The 15238-nt window shown below is 53.2% G+C and overlaps 1 protein-coding gene and 1 long non-coding RNA gene across 2 annotated transcripts; both read right to left on the bottom strand.

Annotated features, from left to right (window-relative positions):
- Positions 1–2162: 2162 nt before the first annotated feature.
- CAMK2N1 (calcium/calmodulin dependent protein kinase II inhibitor 1) lies at positions 2163–5999 on the bottom strand. The gene is made up of 2 exons (XM_084785884.1): positions 5009–5999; positions 2163–3580 (listed from the first exon to the last, which is right to left on the bottom strand). The coding sequence occupies exons 1-2, from the start codon at positions 5172–5174 to the stop codon at positions 3510–3512; spliced, it is 237 nt and encodes a 78-aa protein (XP_084642010.1). The 5' UTR covers positions 5175–5999; the 3' UTR covers positions 2163–3509.
- Positions 6000–10314: 4315 nt separating this feature from the next.
- On the bottom strand, positions 10315–13787 carry LOC311599830. The gene is made up of 2 exons (XR_014780013.1): positions 13658–13787; positions 10315–11076 (listed from the first exon to the last, which is right to left on the bottom strand). It is a non-coding gene; the product is annotated as an uncharacterized lncRNA (long non-coding RNA).
- Between the last annotated feature and the right edge of the window lie 1451 nt (positions 13788–15238).

Raw genomic sequence — 15238 nt, 5'->3', positions numbered from 1 at the left:
TCCAGGTCGATGCTTGGAGGTTTAAAGCCACCCTCCCCCCCCCCCCCCCCCGCACCTCCATCTTTTAATAGCCTTTTCCATATTTATCGCTGCCCTCTCCAGACACTTCGGACATATCCAGCACTTGGTATAATTTGATATCTGCCCCATCCCCAAAGCGCCTCCTCAACAAATGCTCACCCGATGCTATAGTATATTTAAGAGATTTATTTTCCTTGCTACTGAATGGAGGCCTCAGGAAAAGCAGACTCATTCCAGGCTGAGGACCTGCTTTGGCTGCCCAGTGACCTCCAACAGGAACGTTTTAATACATCACTTATCAAAATGGACCTTCAGCCTTGGCCCAGGGCACCCGGGCAGCTCCAGGCACTAACTGACCACATCCATACGCTGCCCCCTTCTGACCCCTGACGCAGTCTGTTGTGCATGATGGTGAAGCCGGCAGAGTTTCAGAACAACACACCAACACAAGGACCTTTAAAGGCTGAAGGACAATGGCTGAACCAGGGAACAGAGCCAAAGTCTTGTCTGCATCCCCATCCTGGATGGTGGGCTCTGGGTTCCAATCCTGCCTCTGCGGCTAACAAACCAAGGCACTTTGCAGGCGTTATCCTTTCAGAGACCTGCTTTTCTATTGTGCCGCCAGGGTATAAACAGCACCCCAACTGTAGGGCTGCTGTGAGTCTGACATTCAGTAAACATTCAAGTGATGCAAGGTGGTCTTTTTTTTTTTTTTTTTTTTTTTTTGCTGGGCCTCGGCTTCTTTGGTGGCTGGTAAGTGAATGTCACTGGGTTTCTAGGATTGCTGAGATAACCACGTGAGAAAACAGACAAGAAGGTACTCGGTGACTGCAGTGCTGTGGCCGGAAACCACATCCCCAAAACAACCTTTTCATCTGGTCTCTATCCCTCTTCAAAGATTATTGTTTGAACAAAAAGCGGGCCCTAATACCCTCTAGCCTTCTAGGGGGAGAGTACATGGCATTGCTTGGTCTATAGAGATAGAGTCTAGAGACCTTCAGCTCCAACAGGGAGTGCCTGGGAAGACAGCAAGGTTCTAGAAGAGGACTATGTGCTTGGGAAAGTGAAGTTGGCATCTGTTAGCATCTGTAGGCTGGGCACTGCCAGTTCCTACCCCCACCCCCATCAGTCCCAGCAATGACCACAGGATGAAGAGCCCTGGGCTGGGACCTGCTAAGGCTGTCAGACCTAAGAAGGGAGCTAAGACAGTGGCCCTCCCCTCCCAGGCCCCCTGGAGCCCCTCTTCTGCACCCCCTCCTGTGGGGACTCTTACCTGATGTGTGAGTCACACTCAAGCTCCCCGTCACTGTGATCTGTGTTGTGACTCCCTGGCTGACAGCTTTACAACAAACACATTAAAAGCTCCAGGCAGTAGGGGCTTCTAAAAGCAAAACAGCCCAGAGGAAGTTGGCAGGGGGAGGGGTGGGGGTGGGGGTAAAGGGTGGGGGGGGCAGATTGAGGATAACCTCTCCTTTGAGCCAAAACCCTCCTGCCAAATCCTCTCCCTCCCACCGAACCCTGACCCATCTCTGCCTCCAGCTACCACCCCACCATGCTCAACAAGGTTTTCTAATGGGCGATCAGAGGCAGGAGTAGCAGGTAGCTGGGACCTCCTGGCTATGCCTCCCCAGAGAACAGACTCCTCAAGCAACTATGGGCTCTAGAAGGCGCCGAGGGAGTGTATCCACAGCCCAGCCTCCAATGTTGTGCAGTGGGTGTTACCAGTGGCCCGGTGTGGAAGGTTTTGGCGTACCAAGCGTGGAAGTACCACTCTTCTTCTTCACCCTATGAGGCAGAAGCTGAGCTATGTGCCCTTTGCAGATCAAGCAAGCAAGGCTTGCAGAAGTTCCAGTTCAGAGAGCAAGGAACTCAGAGCTGGGGCCTGAACCCAAGTCCAGCCTCCCAGCCTCCCCAACCCAACAGGATGGCCAAAGCCTCAGGGAAGCCAGAAGGAGCCCGATTTGCAAAATCCAAAGCCCACTGAATCAGCCATTCTGCGGGCACAGCTTGGCCTATCCAGCCTGCTGGCAGATGCCCCTCTCCCCCAAATTGCTTCCTCCTACAGACCAAAGCCACCATCTCCTTAGTTGGGTCAGATGGACGTGAGTACCCAAGAAACAAGGCCAGAGAGAGAGAGAGGAGACACAGGAAGAGTTCTTTATTGTACATTGGAGAAATAGCCCTGTGTGCTGATTCAAGGTGCAACATACAGAATATAGAATTAAGAAAAGAGGGAACTGGGGGTGGGGACCTCTTGAGGTCCAAAGTTGCAAACAAACCAAAAGAGAGAGAGAGAGAAGAAAAAAAAAAGGTAAAAGATTCCTCACGCAAGAGGCATTTTTTGCAAATACCATGCAAAACAGCAGCTGGCGAGCCTTAAGAGAACCCCTATAAACAACAGAAAAGACACTCCAAGCATTCCTGTACAAGGACTCAGAGCACAGAAGAAAAAAAGAAACCAAAATGCCTTTTGGCGTTTCCAGATATTTGGCACTCTTGTGATTACATGTGTTTGTGTGTCTGTGTGTGTGTGTGTGTGTGTGCGTGTGTTTTACAGTCCATTAAAGAGAATAAAGTGACACAATATCAGAGAAGGAAAGAGGGGGCTCACACAACAGACCCCCCTAGGGGAGGTTAGAAAAAGATCAAGCATTTTTTTTCTTTGTTTTTTCCTGTTTTGTTTTGTTTTTTGTTTCCTGACATATAAAACCCGTTGTTGGTGTTAACCTGGGCTATGAGCTTTGCTGCAACAGAGCAGCCCAGGCTGTACAGCTCATCTCTTCAGGACAAGACAAGGCCCTTCTTAAGCATCCTTCCTTGGAAAAGCTGCCTTCTGCTTTTAAAACACATTTCTGATAACTTCAAAAGATGACTGAAGTACAACAGTATCTACAGAGATCACTTTTTCCCAAATTTTCTTTTGTACATCCAAGAATAAACAACATTTAAAAAATAAAAGTGGACAGCAGGTCACATCCAAGTGCACAGGATCATTTTTGCAAGATTAAATAATGTAAACATTTGGGACGGCCAAATCAGCAGATAGAACGCAAGCACCTTCGTGTAACTCGGTGCTGCTCTCAGGAAGTGGTTCGAAATCCACATCTATAATTGCACAATATTTACCATATATAAAAGGAAACAGGTATTAATTTTGACAAATAGCTGCAACTGAGACTTTTTTTCTTTATATGTGTGTATATAGTGATTTTTAATTTTTTTTTTAACTTTTGTTTTTGTAGAGGAGCCCAGAGCCTCCTCCTTTTCCTCCTCCTCCTCCTCCTCCTCCTCCTCCTCTTCTTCTTCCTCCTCCTCCCACCTCATCTGTCTCCCGGCCTGACATGAGACACAGGTTGTTGGTTTCATCGTAGGTAGCAAGCTAGTAATAAATTTCAAAGTGCTTTCTCCTCCTCATGCTTTTTGTCAGTAACTGTTAACGGCCAGTCACTCTTCTTGTTCCTTCCCTCAACTCATTGTCTTTGGGGCAGTTAGACACCAGGAGGTGCCTTGTCGGTCATATTTTTCAGCACGTCATCAATCCTATCGTCTTCAATAACAACTGCAAAAAAAAAAAAAAAAAAGGAGGGGGGAGAGAAAGGTGAGAGAATTCGGGCATAGCAAGGGGTCGCAGATATTTTGTCTATGCCCACTAGTGAGGTGCAGAGGTGAGCGAGGAAAGACAGTTGCCTGCTCCAGGCAGGGTGAACAACCCCATGACCCTATGCTCCCTTCCCTGCCTGGCTCTGAACTGATCCACTGCCTAATCCCGCATTCAAGCTGGATTCTAAGAAAAAGCGAGCAAGAGGGAGACATCCTGGCCGCTAGACTGCAGCCCCAGCGCACTCTGGCCCAGTCCTTCCACAGCCCTGTGCATCCATTTACAAAGTCTCCTAGGCCGAGAAAGGAGGGGGTGGGGGGTATGCGCTGAGGTCTTCAGGTCACTGGTTCCCGTGGCCCAGGCCAGGTTCGAAGAAAGCCAGAGCCGGGAAGAGAGGTTGGGATCAGTTTCCACGCCGATCCACGGCTAGAGAGTTCAAGCCTGGCCTGCGCGGGTACTCCCCCCACCTCCGGGGGCTCCCTCTCGGAGCCCTGAGCCCGTGGCCTCCGCCCCTCGGTTCTCCGTGCCACCGCGAAGGGCAGAACCTCCCTTCGCTGTCGCTGTCGCTGTCGCCCCGGGCACTGCCTTCGGTCGGCCGTCTCTTCCGGCTGTCTGTCTCCACTTAGCCTTTCTCAGTCCCTCCACCTGTCCCTCTACAAGATGATTAGACCGCCTGTTCAGGGTCTCTACGCGTGGGTCTCTCTGTCGGTCGTCCTTGTTTCAGCTGCCTCAGCGTCCTCCCAAGACTTGGGTCTGCGGCTCCCTACGCTCCCAATACTGCTCCCTCGCAGAAGCTTTGTCTCTAGCTCTCAGCCAACCTCGGTTCCCCGAGTATCTCCTCTCATTCACCTCGGCACCCCAGTCACGGTTAGGGCAGCACCCTGCGTCTCGGTTTCTCTGGGGCTTCTCCAACTCCAATATCCCAGGCTAGACAAATCTTTTCCCCACTAGCAAGTAACAGTGGAAACCCCTTGCGACTCGAACGCCCCTCGCCTTCCCCTCCGGAGTTAAGTTCCTTCCCCCGCAGCCCCCTACGCAGACCCCTAAGGAGCCCCGGGACCCCCTCCCCCAGGGTGGCAGAGCTGAGCGAGTGCAGATGCGACTCCACTGCGCAAAAGGGGGGAGGGGGTATGAAATCTGAAAGCAAACTTTGGTGCAGTTGAGAATGCGGGGATAACCTTTGGGCCTCGGCGGCAGCTAGAAGCCACCACGCCCCCTGGGTGACCCCGCTGCTGGCCGGGACAGATGCAGACACAAGCCCGAGGCCTGATCCATCTTCCACCGCGGGAGGGATCGCTAGATTCTGCAGGTCCCCAGACTGCGGGGACCCCTGCCCCCTCACCGGGCCACAGCACCAGCACCGCAGGGAGTAAGGGGCGGAGAACTCACCCCGCTTGCTCCGGCCGATCTGGCCCAGCTTGGGCGGCCGCTTGTTCTGCCCGGCGCCGAAGAAGTTGTTGGTGTCCTGCAGGCGGCACGAGAAGATCTGGCCCACGTCGCCGCCGTCGCCGTAGGGGCTCAGCTTCTCGTCGCCGTAAGGCAGCACCTCCGACATGGTCGCGTCCGGGGGCTCCGAGGCAGCACCTCCTCCGCCCGCGTCCCCGCCCGCGGAGGACAGGGTCAGCGGCACTGGGGCCGGGGATGGCCGGCCGGGGACGGCCCTCGGGGCTGCCGCGGCGCTGGGGCCGGTGAGAGGCCGGGGGACACCGCTTGGGGCAGGAGCGCGCAGCCCGCGCGAGCGACCCAGCGAGCGCCCGCAGCTGAGCTGCGCTGCGCTCGGGCTCCGCGCGCGAGTGGCTGCTGCTCCAGCAGCGGCGGGCAGGACTCACATCCTCGGCGCGCTCCGGCGCGGGGCGGGGGCCGAGCCGGGCGGGGCCGCGACGCGCGGGGAGGAGGGTGTCCCTGCGAGCCCGGAGGGCGCGGGACCGAGGGGAGCGCACCCCGGGGAGCGCGCGGGCCGGTACTGCCGCGGGTGCGGGCGGCGGCGACTCGGGGACTGGGAAGCAGCAAGAGGCGGAGGGGGAGGGGAGCGAGGAGGAGGGAGGGCAGGGGGAGGAAACCCGGAGGGAGGGAGGCAGGGAGGGAGGGAAGAAGCCAAGAGGGCGACGGGGAGAAAAACAGAAAGACAGAGGGAGGCGGGAGGAGGGGGGGTGAGGAAGGAGAGAGAAAAAGAAAGAAGAGGAGACTAGACCTGGATCGGAGAGGCAGAGCGGAGAAGCAAGAGGAGGGAGAAATAGAGGGTCGGAGAGGGAAGGAGAAGAGAGGGGTAGGAGGGAGGCAGGGACAGAGGAGCAGCTAGCTAGCTGCGAGCAAGAATGCCAGCCTAGGCTAGATCAAGGCGCCGGAGGAGGGCGGGAGGAGGGGACCCGTGGGCCTTGGGGAGAGATCCCTGGAAGCCAAGCGACGTCACGGGGCCGCGCCGGACCGCGGCTGGCTTCCTGCCCCCGCCCCCTGTCCCCTCCGTCCCGCCCGCGCTGAGGGGCCCGGTGCGCCTTGCTCCGCCCGGCCCGCGCCCCTCCCGCGCGGTGTTTACCCGACCCGGAGCCTGTGCGCGCCGGTTCGACTAGCTGTGACTCCCAAAGGGAACCCAAGGCAGCTGGAGGGGAGGGGGACACACAGGCGGGCCGGGAAAGACGCTGGTGCTGACCTCCCTGGAGGCTAGTTACAGAGGACAAAGATTCAAGGGCTGCGGACGACCGCGACACACCTCTCCCTTCCGCCCCCAAATTGCCTGTGCCTCACTTAGACCCTCCTGGGCATCCCTAAGACCTGATCTTCTGCCCACTTGCTCACTAGATCTGCCAGGAAGGCCTTTTCTTCACTTCTTGTCCCTCTGTGCTGGGCCCTGGTTCCCCGCGGGACAAGAAGGAGGGGAGAGGGGACAGCCCCGCCTCCCGGAGGATAAAGGAGAGCCTCATTACTCTGGGCTTGCCGGGGATACCCGGCTCCTAGCGCCCTCTGACTCCGCTGGGGACGCCCAAGCCTGTGGTCCTCAGCCCTCCGGGACCTCTCTTATAGCAACAGTCTTAATAAAGCTCTGGGGAGAGACTGTGGCCTCAAAATCAGGAGCGTGCTTCTGTACCCTGGGAGGGAGACCCGGGAAGCCCGAGAGGCCTAGGAGGAGCATCTGCCCGCCAGATGGTAACTCCAAGGGGGCAAGGTGCTTGAGTAGCGCTTCATTATCCTCGCCTGGGCCGGAGCACCTGCTCTCCCCAAGGAGCCCAGACCTGTTCAGCAGAGCTGACCTAACCCCAGAGAGGGCTAACCAGCCCAAGGTCAGCAGCCTGCTGTAGGAGGCAGGGCTAGGAAGCTAACCCTCAGCACCCGACTCCTAGCTCACCTAGCACCCTACCCCCGCCCAGGAGAAAGGGGGGGGGCGGATCTCATCAGCATCAAAAGAACTCCTTCAGGTTCACCCTTAACCTCTAGAAAAACTCCAGTGAGTGGGGTTGAAAGAAAAGGGGGAAGATTAGCGGTGTTAAGTGTGGAAGATGGGCTTCCTGAGAAGACTCAGCCTGAAACCCGCCCCCCACCCCCCACCCCCAAAATGTTAAAGGGCTGGCTGGTTTCCAGAGGCCAGACCCCAGGGAGAGAGGAGGAAAGAACACCAAAATAGGAAATCAGGGGCATGACAGGTGACATAAGCCTGGCATCTGGGTTCGGTCCTGATCTTGAATCCCAACCCTGTAGTTCACTAGCGGTGAGACTTTGGGCAAGTGAAGTATCCTCTTTGAACTGGAGTAATCTCCCCTGTAGCGTCAGAAGCGTGGCTGCACAGCTGCTGATGTGCCCTCAAGACAGTTAAAGAGGGGGAAACCCCCGAAGTCAAGGTTTCTGAGGCAGGGCTGTTAGTAACTGTACATTAAAAATGGCTCCCTTAGGCCTGGTGGCACTCAAAGAAAGAATAAGCAGGATACCAAGATGGAACTTGATAGCGTAGGACCATATAGTGGGGGAGGAGGTCCCCCTCGGTCTTAGACCCCTCGGAGGGGAATAGGGTGAAAGCGGGAGGGAGGAAGGGATGGTAATTGAGTTGTAATCTGAATAAATTAATAAAATGTTTAAAAAAGAAAAAAGAAACGGCTCCCTTTGTGAGACAGTGCTGTGCATGGCTGTCTCTTTAACCATTTCCCACCTTCAGAAATGCCTGAGTTGGGAAGCGTCTAAAGGTCAGCTGACCCAAGCCTGCAATTCATACATAGGAAACCGATACCAAGAGGGCCTGGGCCAGCTCTGAGTCCCACGGCATGTCAACGGCAGGAGCAGTAGGTCCTCAGATTGTAGGTGCTCCCCTCCACAAGGCACCTGTCTCCAGTCACCAAGGCTCTGCTGAGGGTCTGTTCTGGGGTTAGCTCTCAAGCGCTGAGAGAGATGACGAAGGCCTAAAGTACAGGGTAATATAAACTTACAGGTAGCTCTTACATTTGTGTTACGCTTTCTGGTTTTGGCCCCTCCCCCACCCCCAAGCATTTTTCATATCCGTTATTGACCTTGTGTCTCAAAACTAAGGGGCTACCTGAACAGGAAGAGGGGTGAGTGGCCTGGCCAAGATCACAGTCCAGTGGTGGCAAGCCTCCCTCCTCACCTGCCCAACACCCTGGCTTCTCACTCCAGTCTTCCGGAAAAGCATCTCTGTGATTGTTATCTTTAAAAGGTCAACCTTCAGAAGAGGGTGGGGCTGGGAGGATGGTCTAGCCCGTTTTTTTGTAGAACAGGAAGCTGGAGGTTAAGTGATCAGCCCGGAAGGCACATGAAAATTCCGCAAGGGAAACTGGGAGTCCCTCTGTCCCTCCTTCCCACTCTATCCTTGAGTGTCTGTGTCACTCATTCTTTGATCTTCCGGTTCTTCCGGACTTTGGTTGGGCATCCCTCTAGCCTGAGTCCACACATGCCTTGGGACTCCATCCCTACCTGCCTCCACCCCCAGAGGCCCCACCCACAGTTGTGTCAAAGACACAGATCCTGGTGGTAAAGTAGAGATAATGACCACACTGTTCTGTGCCTGAAAAGGAAGTTGCCATTGCAAGGTCTGGGGCCATCAAGTTCAAATCCCTGCCCTGTCACTCCCTAACCCCAAGAGCTAGTCACCTCTCTGTGCCTCCGTTTCCTCTCCTACTGTTATCGTTTAAATATAAATTCACCCACAAGTACCTGTGCTCAACACTTGATTCCCAGATGGTGGCACTGTTTCATATCTGGACGCTTTAGGAGGTAATGCCTAGCTGAAGGAAGTAGGTTGTTGTTGGGGACATGCCTCCCCCTTCACACCCCACCTCAGACAGGATTTCTCTGTGTAACCTTGACTGTCCTGGACTCACTTTGTAGACCAGGCTGGCCTCGAACCCACAGAGACCCGCCTGCCTCTGCCTCCCGAGTGCCGGCATCAAAGGGTTGGGGATATGCTTTTGAAGGTGCTCTCTGTCCCCAGTTTCCTCGCTCACTGACTCTGGTACCCATGATATGACCATCCTCTATCATATACCTCCTGTGACCATGTAGTCCTTACTGTAAGAGCACAGAGTCACTTGGCCATGAAATGAAGCCTCCAGAGCTGTGAGCTAAAATAAACTCTCCCCATATGTTGTTTCTGTCTAGAATTTTGTCACAGCAATGCACAGTGTGCTGGTGCCCTGTAAACTGGGGTTAAAAAAAAAAACAATCAGTTATACTCAGTGGTCTCCTCTGTGAAAGGAGGTCAGTCACGAGTGGTGCCTGGCACATAGAATGCCCTCAATAAATTGTTGTAAGCAATTGTCTTTCTTTGTGGCTTTGTTGTTTTTGCTTTGTTTGGTTGCCTGTCTGGTTTTTTGAGACAGGGTCTTACTGTGTAGCCCTGGCTGAAATTCAGAGATCTGCTTCCTGAGTGCTGGCATAAAAAATATGTGCCATGCCACATCTTGTAGCCAGGCAGGACTTCCAGTGAAGGGAGGGGGGGGGACACATCAATCCACCTACAAAATCCTCAACCCAAAAGTTGTCCTGCCTACAAGATGTGTAGGGATAAAAGATGGAACAGAAATTGAGGGAATGAACAACCAGTGACTGGCCCAACGTGAGACCCACCCCATGGGGAGAGAGAGAGAGACCCAACAACCCCTGACACTATCAATGATCCTCTGCTATCCTGGCAGACAGGAACCTAACATAACTGTCATCTGAGAGGCTTCATCAAGCAGATAATGGAAACAGATGCAGAGACCCACAGCCAAACATTAAGCAGAGCTCAAGGAGTCTTGTGGGAAGTGTTAGGGAAAGGACTGAGAGAGCTACAGGGGTCAAGGTCACCACAAGAAGACCTACATAGCCTGGGCCCATGGGGGCTCATTGAGACTGAACCACCAGCCAGTGAGCATGCATGGACTGGTCCTAGACCCCTCCCTACACATATGAAGCTGATGGGCTGCTCTGTCCTCAAGTGGGTCCCCTAACAATTGGAGCAGAGACAGTCTCTGACTTAGACTCTGTTGCCTCCCTCTGGATCCTGTTTTCCTAGCAGGGCCGCCTTGTCTTGCTTCAGTGAAAGAGAAGGCACTTAGTCCTGGTGAGACTTGATGTGCCAGGGTGGGCTAGTATCTGATGGAGGGGATGGAGTATGGGAGAAGTGGGTAGGAGGGTGGGACTGGGAGGAAAGGATTGGGATGTAAAGTGAATAAATAAATTAATGAAGAAAAATATATGCTACTGTTCCTGGGAGCTTTTTCTTTTTCTTTTCTTTTCTTTCTTTCTTTCTTTTTTTTTTTCTTTTCTTTTTTTTTTTTTCTTTTTGACAAGGTCTTAACTATGTATCCCAGGCTGACTGAAGCTCATGGTCCTCCTGCCTCAGCTGGGGTTGTAGGTGAGCAATTCTAGCTCTTTGTGGCTTTTAAACAAATTGCTTCCCACTCTAGTCCTCTGCCTATACCATAGATTGGGAAGCCTGGGGAAGAGAAGGGCCCATCTTCCTTTCTATCCTCTGTGATGAGGTAGAAGGAGAAGGCTGGAACTCTGTGAGGCCCTACATTCAATCCCCGGCACTAAAAAGGGGAGAGGGCACCAAATCCCACATAGACAAAAAGTGCTTGAAGCCAAGGCAAGGGCCCAGAGCCTCATCTTGACTTCCTCTTAGATTTCACCTGAAGTTTCTTCACTGGGCCTAGACATATCCATGACTCCTTCCAGCACATTCTATCATTATAACTTTACATCAAAAGCCCCTCCTGTGCCCTGAGCACCCAGAACTGGTGAGGCACAGGAAATAAGAGTCATTATAGAGGCTCCCTCTGTCCCCATCTCCTTCCATCTTTTCATATGGGGAAACTGAGGCATAGACAGCAGCATCAGAAGGCAATGGCAAGAGTAAGGAAGGATGTGTAGCTGTTGCACATCCTCCGGCGGTGGGCGTCTCCCAGGAGGCCAAGCCCGGCCTTCCGCAGAGATGTGCACTGGACGTGTCACACTTGTCATGGCTGGCTCAGACCCTAGAACATCAGCAGGAAGGAAGGTCAGGATGCAGCATTATGTTGGTGACATAAAGCTGGTCATGTCTGCCCAGCAGGAACGACCACTCTGAACCAAGAGTAGATTCAACTACATTCCCTACCACTGACTTCAGTGGAAGGAACTCCTGGGAGAGGGGAGTTATGTTCTTTGAAAGAGAGGTCACCCACCTCTCAACACACACACACACACACACACACACACACACACACATGTGCAAGCGCAAATGCACTCCTTTGTCTGATCACTAAGGCTCTTTATTCAAATGAAATTTTTCAAGGGAAGGCTCAGGAGCCCTAGGAAACTGCAACTGCTTCTCTGGCCAGGGTATCAAGGGCAGACCAGGAAACTGTCCCCACCACCCTGGGACACAAGCAAGAGCAGGTGGGACTTTAGGCCTGCCTGGGAGGCTTGGAAGCCTGGGGCCTTCTAAACCCTGGCACCTGAGAGCTACCAACTGTCTGCCAGGTCCCCCCTATCCAGGGCTCCCAAGAAGCTTCAGCCCATTAAGAGCCTTGATTTGAGCTGGCTCAGCACTTAGGAATACTGGCTACTCTTGCAAGGGACCTGGGTTAGGTCCCAAAACTAACATGGAAACCCAATGTCCGCTTCAGCCACCAGGCATACATCTGGTTCACAAACAGACAAAAAACACCCAGACGTTTTTTGTGGGTTTTTTTTTAAGTCTTGAATTCAACTGGAATGTAGTCAAATCATGGCTGCTAAAAGGAGGGGGGGGTGGCAAAAGAGAAGCTGAGCCCCATTCCAGATCAGAGAGACCACAGAGCTCTGATGTCAAGCTCCACTTCACCCAGCGATTGCTGTCTGCTATACCAGAGTTAGTTAAGAAAACTTAGGTGACAGCCCAAAGCCACCCCGACAATGAAAGGCCTCAGATTCCAGTCTGGAGGCCAAGCTACATGCACTGCCTCCCTGAGGATGCCAGGAGTTAGGATAGTAGGGGCAAGCTCCTTCACCTAGCTTCATCCCACCGTAACCATGGAAACCTGTCCCAGGACAAAGGAGTCCGTAAAAGAAGTAATTCTGGGCCAGAGGTAGTGGCGCAGGCCTTTAACCCCCACACTCAGGAGGCAGAGGCAGGCAGATTGCTGTGAATTCAAGGCCAGCCTGGTCTACAATGTGAGTCTAGGACAGCCAAGGCTATACAGAGAAACCCTGTCTCAAAAAACCAAAAGAAGAAGAAGAAATTCTCTTCCCACGATGCAAAACCTTGTGTGCAAGATTTCTAGGAGCCTGGAGATCCTTCTGACAATGGAGAGAAAGTGGAATCCCAGGAAGAGCACTGCAGCATCTCCCACCAGTGTGTCCTTGGGATAACATAGCATCATTTTGCACTTCCAGCCCAGAAGCAGTAGAACCAGCTAAGGGGGTTCTTGGATCTGGGGTCAGACCCAAGAGCACTCAACCCCAATGACAGAGATCCTCCCTCCAGCTGCTGACTCCAGGCTCCATAGAGAAAGCTAATGAGCAATACTCCGGATGCCCCCTCCCCCATAGACTGTCATGTGAGAAAGGGCTCCTTTGCATCATGTGGAAAGACTGTGAGTCCCAGATGAGGAAGATGAGTTGCCCTCCTAGAGACAACTGCCACTCAGACGTACTGAGACCAGACCTCTGGACACACGCTCTTCTTAGGGAACCAGCGGAGCAGGAGTTAATGGAGGCGAAGCAGGAGGCCAGCATCCAGCGCCACACTCTTCCTCCCTCTTATGTAACCTGGAGACAGCACTGCCCTCCGAGCCAGAATTCCTCTCAGCCATAAAAACAAGAGACTGAGGCTCAGGCAAGGTACTGATGGAGTCTGTGCCTTAAGGCAAGGGCAGGGGACAACTCCATGTAGTGAGTGAGTCCCTCTGGGTCTGTAGAGCTGGGCAGAAATTCCCAGGTAACAGGAAGAGCTGGTGGCTGAAGGGCAGCTCATGCAGGATTAGGGAGACCCTGCCTGGCAGCTAGGTCCAAGGCCTGGGGGCAGATCTGCCCAGGGAGAAGAACTCTGGTAACGGAGGAAGACCCACAGATACCAGCAGGAGCAGAATCCTAGAGGTTAAACAGCCTCAGGGAAGAAGGAGGAAGAATGGAGAAGGGTCGGAGTGAAGGAGTGAAAGGGCCAGAGCATTGGAGGAGGTGGAGAAAGGGCGTCTGGGAGCAAAAGAGGAAGAGCACTAGAAAAATAGGTGAGCACAGGAGAGAGGGGAGGAGAGCTGGCCAAGAGCCAGGCTGGGGTGAAGTTAGAACTTCTCCCAGAGAAAAATCGAAAGCAAAAATCTGTGTCACACGGGTTTTTTTTTCTCCCCAAGCATCCTTCCCCAGCGTGAAGTCATGCGCATATTTTAAGACTGTTTGATGCATTGTGCATATTTAGTTGTTGAGCAAGGGAATGGTGGCTGGGGTATTTAGAGATGTGAGTGCCTGGGAAACTACAGAGGGAGAAATGTGAGCAGCCCCCCCCCCCCCACCTTCCCCCATGTCTCCAAATTCTCACGTTCTCAATCAGTGTCCACGAAGAAGGTGGAAAATAGGGAATTTCTGTTTCGTCCTTACCGGGCTGGGCCAAGGTGGTCCTGGGATCAGCAGCCCAGTCTCCTCCTAGATTCTTCTCTCAGGCTCCCCAGGCCTCTTCCCAGGCTTCAGGGGTCAAGAAAATTTCACAGGCCTCTGATGGCAACCTGATTCCTAGCCAAGGTCCCCGGAAGTCCTCAACTGTGGGCGCACATCTCCACCTGGTGGTCAGATCAGACGCTGCACTATTGAGACGCCTCGCACTTGAGGCTGGGGCTGGGGAAGGGTGAGTAATCCATTGCAAGCATCGCTTGAAGAGCCCTCTTAAGAGGCATCTGGCTAAAGAGGGAAGGCTGTGAGGAGCAGGAAGATGTACCCATTTGTATCCCCAGGCACTCAGATGCCGGGCACATTAAGCGCCTCATAAACATGTGTTGAGCTCTGCTGTGGTCCCCACGCGCCGCAGCGGTACCGGAATCTGCTTTGAGGCCCCTAATATGAAGTGATGGTCCCAGAAGGCACTGAGGAGGAAGAGTAGAAGCCACGAAGGCCCTCCCTGGGATGCCTGCCTATGTTACCAGTCCGGCCTTGCTCACTCCAATCAGGGAAGGGAAATGCCAAGTCCCTCGGCTGGCATCTGGAAAACAATGAGGCAGCTGCAGGGAAGTGACTAATGAGCGCTTCGGGGAGCAATTCAGGACATCATGCACGGAAACTTATCTCATTCAAAATTGTTAACTTAACGCTATCTAATTAGAGAGGAAATGTGCTGAGCTCCCCAGCTTTCCACAAACGCCATCCTGCGGCTGTGGCACAGCGAGGCCAAAAAGAAGTCACTCCGCTCACAGGAGGGCTCCCAAACACCTCGTCCCCTCTCCTCTCCATCATGTCAGTATGTAAAATGTCCGAGCTGGATGGAGCTTTAGAGTGTCTAATCCAACTGTCTCCTTACATAGTTAGAACTGGGGACCAGAGAGGTTCCCAGATTGGCTGGAGATCACACAGCAGCCAGGCATGGAGGCTGCTGCAGGGAGGGGAGGACCTGAGTTCAAGGCCATTCTGAGCTGTATGGTTAAACATTGTCTCAAAAGGAAAAAACAAACAGACAAACAGCAATGGATCCAGGACCAAAGAAAACCAATCTTTGATTCTTTGTGCTCTCTGTTTGGACCAGTTACCATAATCTGATAATGGTGCCCTGGCTTTCCTGTGTGGAATCCTCAAGTCTCTGGGCAAGTCACAGCACAGGATGTCCCTCCCATGCAATTCGCATCTCTTGGTACACAGGACCTAAAAGAGGCTCTCACCCCTCAATTACCAACCAAGTCACTGTCCTCATCCATCCGTGGTCCAGGGGCCAGCTCCTCCAGGTAGCTTCACTCCTGTTCCTTTCACTGTGCTCTCATTCAGTCCATGAACAGGTGTGAGGTTGACCACCATTGTCACCTGCATTTAGAATTACCTAGGTCACTGGTTCACAACCTTGCTAATGCTGTGGCCTTTTAGTACAGTCCCTTATGTGGGGGTGACTCCCAACCATAAAACTGCTTTTGTTGTTACTTCATAACTGTAATCTTGCTGCTGTAATGGATAATAATGTAAAGAGCTGTTTCCTGATGGTCT

This window comes from Acomys minous (assembly GCF_964271855.1).
Source record: "Acomys minous genome assembly, chromosome: 6".
In the NCBI taxonomy this organism is placed as follows: Eukaryota; Metazoa; Chordata; class Mammalia; order Rodentia; family Muridae; genus Acomys; species Acomys minous.
This window is presented reverse-complemented; position numbering and strand designations above follow the sequence as displayed.